General features: G+C 40.7%; 1 protein-coding gene across 4 annotated transcripts in view; it reads right to left on the bottom strand.

Annotated features, from left to right (window-relative positions):
- smtnb (smoothelin b) overlaps positions 1-8,379 on the bottom strand; it is a 53,890-nt gene extending 45,511 nt beyond the window's left edge. For all 4 annotated transcript variants that reach the window (XM_044026082.1, XM_044026083.1, XM_044026080.1 and 1 more), the window contains exon 1: positions 8,016-8,379. In XM_044026082.1, the coding sequence (XP_043882017.1) occupies positions 8,016-8,066 (51 nt within the window). In that variant the 5' untranslated portion in view covers positions 8,067-8,379. The remainder of the gene's footprint in view (positions 1-8,015) is intronic.
- Positions 8,380-8,866: the final 487 nt, after the last annotated feature.

The raw sequence follows: 8,866 nt of genomic DNA on the forward strand, positions 1-8,866 counted from the left end.
AGACAGATGGAGATCACGGACAGAAACCCTGTCTGCTGGATCACTTAGCAGTGCAGACAGTCGTAAAGACCAGAGCAGCTCAGAGGGCAAAGTGATTCAATTGTCACTTAACAAATCCATTTATCAACCGAGAATATTGTGTATTAATTGACTGAGTCTGTACTGCACAGACAGCAGTCCAGCTGATGCTGAGAGACATGTACAATAATACTGCACACATTTGTTTTATATTTTATGATAAACTAAATGCATTTTGCATCTAGTTATCTTAACAAATAAGCAACATATTGTATGCATTGCACAAAACACACACACTGAGGTAAACATCCCATTTCTGTCCATGAAGACACAATTAACTAGATTCTTCGACCGTCAGTCAAGTACAAAAATCTATTTTTCAGTATCTGACGCTTATTTTCAATATGTACTGATCAGAACATATTATATAGATAACCATTTTTGGCTCTATCGCGTGACCCTGCGTCACAGCAGAACTCGCAGATGAGCCGCATGAGCAGATGTTTACACCGTGGCACACAAGCTGATGCACAGTGACAAACTGTTAATTCAAGAGAATGTAATCACATTACCACACTGACACAGGCTTTCTCTAACTCACTGTTAAGTTTAAAATGACAGGACACTGCCTCGTATATCTCCTGCAATAATTATAAAGTACTGCTCCTCATTGTCAAACACCAGCTCGTGTTTCTAAAAAAAAAAAGTGTACACTTCAGTAAGGGAAAATGCAACACACTGAACTCAATTTCAACTTTATACAAAAACTAAAATACATCCGAATTTGTGATGATTTTTTTTGTTCCACAGCAACAACCTACTAAAGGCCATAGACCAGAAATACCCTTGTGGAACAACCGGCTATTTATAGCACTATCCAGCAACAAATTTCCTATTTTATCGTACAAACAAGTGCCTTCTTATCTCTTTGCTCCCATGCGTATTTGGGTCTTCAGAGGCTAAAGTCTGCATTCAGCAAACTGAACTGATCTTGATGGGCTCCGGCCTGTCACTGCAACTGTGGAGATAAGTCAGGCGCTGTCACTTCAGAGAGGAAAAGCTGCTCTGAACATTGAACATTTCTCCATTTTCTCCCCCACTGTCATCTCTGAAACATATTCATACGGGAAATGCTTTTGTGGACATAATGAGAGAATAAATTCCTGCGAGAATGATGACAGGCCGAACAAGAAAGAAAAATAAATCAGGTGTGCACACACTTTGAACTGTGTGCTAGTAGTTTGGAGTCTCAAAAAAAAAAAAATCCACTCGATAGACCCAGAAAAACACCCTGTAAACAGCAATTGAGGTCAAAGGCACCAACTGCCAGCACAAACTACCAAAGTACCAGGTGTCATTAACGGTCAGAGGCATAAAACACTTAAAAGACCCTTTTCTTCTTCTTTCTCTGCATGTCTTTACAGCAAGGAGTTGGGAGAGCTGTATTCAAAGGGGAAGATTTGCTGCATGCAACAGCTTGTATCCTCCGCTCCTCAGAACACACTGCAGTCAAATGTGAAGCTTATTTGATAACTCTTGTCATTTCAATTTATTTTATTTTAAAGTATAAAATAAACGTCCATTACATTGAAACCTTTGCCAAACGAGTGCACACAACGTGTATTAAGCTCATCCGTGTTTCTCTGTATGTGGTTTGTATTTATATAGAGCTTTTCTAGTCTTGATGACCACTCAAAGCTGCTTTATGCTACAGTTTTACCCTTCACACCCATTCACTCACACTTTCAAGGGTCTTACCCAAGGACACATCGGCACGTAGACAAGCGGAGCCCACAACCTTCAAGTTGCACTGAGTAGCACTGAGCTACTGTCGCCGGAAAACGTCCACAAAACGTCACAGATCAAATTCTGCTGCTGGTCTTTTAGCAGTTTGATTGCATTAATGTTTCTTGCAACTAGGGCTGGGTGATACAGAAAAAATCTTAAAATATACAGTATGCTTTTTTTTTATATATATCCTTCAATATCACTTGCTGCAGCTGTCCCAGCCACATCATTGGCTGTTTGGGTTATCTGTCAAAAACGTGGATGAAATTAGTTCCATCGAAGTCATATGAAGTGTATCTCGTCTTTATATCGAGGAAAGATTCTATCGTGATATACTTTATATCATTTTAACAAACACTCCCTCAGTCAGGTCTGATAGTATTGCTTTACAGAGCCCATTTTTAGATAAAGGACGCAAAAGCATATAAATAATGTTCCATAATTTTTGTTCATAAAGACCAAACAGAAGGCAAATAATAACCTCACCAAATGCTATGCATTGCAGCTTTCATTCATTCATTGTCTACCATTTCATCCTCCACATGAGGGTGATTATACATTCAGGTGTACACCCAGAAAAACAATATAAATATTTTATAATGTTCCATTTCTGCCAAATGGAAATAACTGCAGCTCAATCTTACACACTGGACCATAAAATAACAAAATGTGACCCATATCAAAACAAATTCTGCTCCGGTGTGCGAGTAGCAGACCAAAGAAAAACACCAATAAAAGTATCTCAAAACCTCCCACACAGCACTTACATAATGTAACATAACTTTTCCAATTTATTTCTTCTTGATGATGAGGCTGACATTTAGGACTGCGCCTCTGGGGGGGTAAAGAGAACCTGGGGACTGCACAGAGAGAATAGAAAACAAATCTGTTCTTCCTCTCCAACTGTAACCGTTGGACCCTTGTCAGCGGACAAAGAGTCCAGAGAGCCATAAAAAGAAGCCCCGAGGGCCCCATATATCACCACAGTTGGACCAAAGAGTGAAAACTGCCCTATGTTAAACCTGTGTGAATGCTTCCCTTGCTCACCGGGGAGAAAAGAAGTCACATGGCTCGCAGGACCAGTTAAAAAAACGGTTACGTGAGAAAACCAGCATGTGAAATCAGCCCGACAGGCACTTGTAAAAGTGTCCGTGCAGTCCTGACCATTCAAAACAAACTCTTTCATGACAGAGACAGCAGAGACAGATAATATTGACAGTCTTAACCTTAATAGACTTAATTGATAACTAAATGGTCAGCTATTTGGATCATTGATCAATTGACTTGAATGTTTTTTCAATAATTAAAACAAGCTTTCTGATTTTTCAGCTTCTTTATAGGGATGAGCCGATACGATACTCAGTATAGTTATTGGTCCGATGTTGAACAAATAATCTTCATCAGCAACAGCATTTTGTTGGCTATTTATTTCTTCTTTATGGGAGAAGAACATTAGTTACACAGTTACTTAAACAGTTTCTTAGTTTAAAAAGGTCTAAAATGGCCGTATTGACCAATATAGGTACATACTCGATTTTGTGATATTGGACACCAAAAAGTGGCATCGTGCCATCCCTACTTCATAAATGGAACTATTATCTGTTTTTTTTTTTGCTCAATAAAACAAAGAAGTCATTAAAACTGAATCATTTTAGTTTGTGGACAAAACAAGACACTCAAGAACATCATTTCCAGGTTTGGCAAACACCAACCAACATCATTTTTCAAACTTCTACAGACCAAACAAGTACTTGATTAAAAATATTATTATAAAAATAATGGTTAGCTGCAGCTCTACAGTCAACACTGTAAAAAGTCAACTCCTCCTGCATTCTTCCATTGACGCACAGCAGCTGGAGGGTTGCAGAGATAATTAGAAGGGACGGGACGGAGGGACTGACAGATGCTACAGTCAAACCTCACATTTAGCTGAGTCAGCAGGTGTACAAGTGCAGCAGCAGCAGCAGCAGCATTACATTACATTACATGTCATTTAGCAGACGCTTTTATCCAAAGCGACTTACAATGGAATTGAGTACAATCAGCGAGGGGTGGAATCGAACTTGCGACCATTGCGACCATGATGTTTTTCGCACATAGGGTACCGGTCTTAACCACTGAGCCACTCCACCCCCCTGCAGCAGCAGCAGCAGCAGGCACCTGTAGATCTGGCTCGTCCTGCAGGTTTGACACATTGACACACAGGAAACAATGGCCACACAGCAGATTCAGTGGTGATATAACTGATAATCATCACCCTGGGAACAGGCAATCATCTGATAAAGATCTGTTTTTAAGTGACAGTGGCAGGGGTGGTTTTGTAGGGAAGAAGTTTTCTCAGACTGGCTTCAGCAGAAGTTTGTTTTTTCTTTTTTTTTTTCCATGCGAGTCCACAAATCTTGAGATTGACCCACAGAAAATGTCCTCTCAGCTCCTCTCCCAAAGAAACTGGGACACCAACTGATTATGTTTGTGGATATTTAAATTATTGTGGTGGCCCTTGAGAAAGGAAAATGCTTTTCCCGGTTGCCATGGAAGGGGATTAAATGAGCAATAGAAAGCACAGCCTGGGCTTTGAATAGAAGTGAAGGGACAGGATTAGTGGCGTTAGAGAGGCCGCCATATGACCTTCTGACTGTTTAGTTCATTAAGCTCAACAGAGACTTGGAGTTGGTGTCTTCCGTCTAACTGTTTTAAAGCAGCTTCTCTGAGTTGTGTTGCGTTTTAGTTCAACTGAAAAGACACAAGTTGCAGTTCCACATGAACTTCTCCTCTCAACAACACGTTTGTTCCCTTTGAAACAAAAGTTCACCATGTGGAAAATCCTGACACTCAAGTCACCACAACTGTCAGAGGAAATGTGGGATATTTTGGTGACTTTATAGCTGGTGGTCACATCTGAGGGAGGGAAGCGACGTGGACGCCGCTCAGATCCACGGATCCAGTAAAGAGGAGGCAAGACTTTTTCTGAAGCCGGGTTTCACAGTTCTCAGCATCACGTGACGATAAAACCCATACATTCCTGTGTCTGCATGACACTGCAGACTCTCTGTGGACAATAACAGCAATTTGGAGGCAAGTTCCTGCAGAGCACAGGCTGCACAGGGAGATTCAGACGAGCTTGATATGTCTGATAACAATTAACTGTGTTGCGTAACTTTTAAATATAAAAGACATGCCCATGGGATTCAAGGCATCGTCAAAGTTCACACAATGCCGATTAAGCACCGAGCGACTCTCTTCGTCTCGGAGTTTATCAGTAGAACCGGTGTTCGAATCACCCGGTGACATTTTCAAAGAATGTGAATTCTACTGCAGTAGTAGTTTGGTGGTATAAATGGCCGCCCGCCCCTGCGTTGCCAGTGTATACACAAAAATGCTGTGTTTCCATCATGGTACAGTACAGTATGGTACATTTTGGAAAGGTAAAGCCCTGGGTCAGGCTTGCATTTCGACTGAGAACAGTACCTTTACTTGGTGGGCAGGGCGTGGGCTGTGCCACATCAGCGAGATACGTAGCATGACAATGAATGCACAACAAACAACACAACAGGCTACAATGGAGGACATCCAGCAGCTCTTTCTTCTTGCTCGGTTTGTGGCTGTTTGCCTCAAAAAGACGTGAAGCTTTGTATGAGAATAGACTGTGGGCGTTGAAGAAACATCGGCCAATCAGCTGACTGTCGTGAGTGGAGCCAATCTAGGTCCACCCGGACCGTACCATTTTTCCACCCCACCCCGAGTGGAAACAAGGCTACCTTTTCTCTCAGGTCAGGTTGAAAGTGTTTGCTTGATGGAACCTGTTGTCAGGTAAAGAGATGCAGCATACAAATAACATTGTTTCTGTTCACAAAGACCAAACAGATGAACAAGAACAGAAAGTTAAGCACTGCAGCTTTAAACGTACATTTACAACTAGAAGCAATCTCTGAAATGCATTGCCAGACCAGAAAAGGCAGCTGAAGTAAGAAAACTAGAAGAGTTCACGCTATGCTTGAGATCTCCTCAGTCTATTTTCTAAAAATATGCTCAGTATAACTTTCATCATTCCTGCTCTGTCCCTCTATGAAAAAAAACCTGAATGATCAAAGCAGCCAACAGCAAAGTTCAAAGTAAATAATTATGCTTGAGGAGAGTCTCCCCCTGATCCACCGCTATCATAATGGTACTTGTGACATTAGTTTGTCCGTTCAGTGATTTATGAGAAGAGAGTAACTGAAGCACATGACCAGAAGATTCCAGACTGAACAATAACAATCGCATCGCTCAGGTCAACAAAACACTCACAATCATTATTTTATGTGTGGATCTAAAGTAAAATGCCGTCTCTCATCAGGTTTACTGGCGTTCCAGGAACAGAAATCAAGACGGCCTCTTCTTAAGGCGCTGATTCTTGGGAAAGCAGCTAGTGAGGATAATGACTCGAGAGGTCATTAACATACAGAGACGTAATCTGACAGCAGCTCAGCAAGGCATTTGTTAGTTGTTAAATTAAATCAGGACAGAGCCCTGGTCAGAAACTGTGATAAAAGAAAATAGAGCTGTGCTTTAAGGGCTCAAGGTGACAAAAGAAACAAAAAACTCTCACTTTTTATCTGTATTAGTTAAGACAAAGTGAAACACCTTTTCCTCATTCACTGATGAGGGTTGCGTATGGGTACGTGTGATTCACGCCTGTGCAGCTATGACTGAACAAGAGTGTCTGTGTTACAGGTGTGATGATATACGCGTGTCTGACAGACGGATGTTTCGTCGTCCTCTGCCTCAGGAAATAATTGGGACATGACTAACCGGGGAGTCAGAGCTCTCTGCTCTACATGCAACAACAACAAACCTGCTGCTCACTCTTAATTATAACGTCAGGTGAATCAGCCGCAAGCGAAATCAATTCGACTTTACTTCCACTATTTTGTAATGGAGTTACACTATGTCTGCTGTTGTGTGTGTCATCATGAGAAATCAGACCAAAACTAAATGTTTTGTTTGAGTCAGTTCTGATCTTCATGGCTGGACTTGAACCAACTTACTTTCTTCATGGCTTGGTTTACTTATATACTATTATATTATATACTATAATTTGACGGATCAATTGACTGTTTAGTATAAAAAAGAAAAAGTGCCATTTATTAAAAAGTTGCATGACACTTCCTACATGCTGGTTTGTTAGTTTTTTTTCTTCCAAGTCAAGAGAACAGATATTTCAAATATATTTCAATCAATTTCAAAAAAATCCGAAATCAAAATTGTTAATAATCTGACAGAAATTATTCACTAAAAAAGGGAAAGGGGGTTATAATTCAAGGCATTTCGAAATTCTAAGGGTGTGCACTACAAGAAGTTACTGTTTATCGGTTTGCGACGAGCATTTGATGGACGAACCAGAGGAAAGATAAATATAATTGTTGTTTATACTTCATGGAGAAGGGGTGGGATTAAACCAATTGCACCTTTTCCCACCACTTTTCAGATATGTAAATTAAATCGATGTGTTGTTTTCTTATCTCAGGTCGTCTCTGATTGACCACTATTTGTATTATTATTTTGTTATTGTTGCTCATTTCATTTATATATTGTTTGCATGTTTGAAATAAACCACAACTACTTTCATAAGTCCATTGATTATCATGTGGAAACAAGGTCACCTCCTTAAAATGTCATGTTTCGCAGTCAAACGCCTAAAGAATATATGAGTAACACACAATCAACACACCGAGAATTAATCTGTGATCAAATGTTTGAGTGTCATTTGATCTGCTTTTAAAACATCATGAAGCTATGAACTTGGGCTGCAAAGATTATTAATCATTACTAAATGAATCCTCGGTTTGGGAGTTTTCTGCATTTTCAACCTGTTAAATGTGAATATTTTCTGCTTATGTCGCAGATTAACCAGAAAATATTCACATTATGGCACAAAATATTTATATTATACCAAATAAATCACTGAAACAAAATCATTTTGGTTTGTGGACAAAAAAATAACATTTGAGAACATCTTTTCCAGGTTTGAGAAACACTAATCAACATGTTTTAACATTTTACGGAACAAACAAGTACTCGATTAATCGAGAAAATCGAGCCTCCAGTAAAAAGAATGAACCATGTCTGAAACAACTTCATCAAGTTCAGTATCGCCCTGACTCGAGCACACAGGTGTGTAAAACCATCACCTCCACCTCAGCTCTGGACATCTCCCTCCATCTACTCACCAAGGCTCGAAGAGAAGACTCGTCCAGCGCTGAATAACTGTCCACGGACATTTTTCGACTTTCTGGTCGGACCCAGGTGAGACAGAGACGTGTCCTCCTGTGTTTTAACAGCCCACAACCGCCACCTGCACGACCTCCGAGCTGCTTTTGATAACTTGTGCCTCTTTGTTTGTCTGTTTTATTTTCTGTCTGTCCTAGTTCTGTCACTCTCAGTCTGTAGCGGAGTTAAATAAAGTTCTTCTGAGTCAGAGGAGGAAACCTGGTGTCCCGCTGCCGGAAAGCATGTCCCTGTTGTTTCCTGAGTTGTGGTGAAGACACAGTCAGGACAGCACGCTTTTAAACAGAGACGTTGGCAGCTTTTTTGAACCCAGGATTCCCACTCTAAAGGTGTAGGCCCCGCCCCTCTCAGTCCCCGGCTTCTCCGGGAGCTCATTAGAAGCGCGCCGCTGCGTGGGAACTACACAGAACAGCACCCGGGTATGGAGGGCGATTAGTGCCACTTTGGCGCAAGAGCTATGCATTGGAGTTGTTGACAAAAAAAAGTGAGCAGTTAGGATTGAGCCATGGTAGCTCAGTAGTAGGGTGAGTTGTCTTTCAACTGAAAGGCTGTGGGTTCAATTCCTGGCTCTGCTGGTCTATGTGTGTCCTTGAGTAAAGACACTTAACTCCATGTTGCTGTGTGTGTGGATGGGTATGAAAGAGCATCAAGCTCATCTAGACTAAAAAAGTATTATCCAGGATAGTACACTACTATCCTGAAGATTTGCTACTGTGTTATTCATTCCGATATTTTAATGATGTTATTTTATTTATTTATTTACTTAACCTTTACTGAACCAGGTCTGCTCTAA

Source organism: Solea senegalensis, linkage group LG5 (assembly GCF_019176455.1).
Source record: "Solea senegalensis isolate Sse05_10M linkage group LG5, IFAPA_SoseM_1, whole genome shotgun sequence".
NCBI lineage: Eukaryota > Metazoa > Chordata > Actinopteri > Pleuronectiformes > Soleidae > Solea > Solea senegalensis.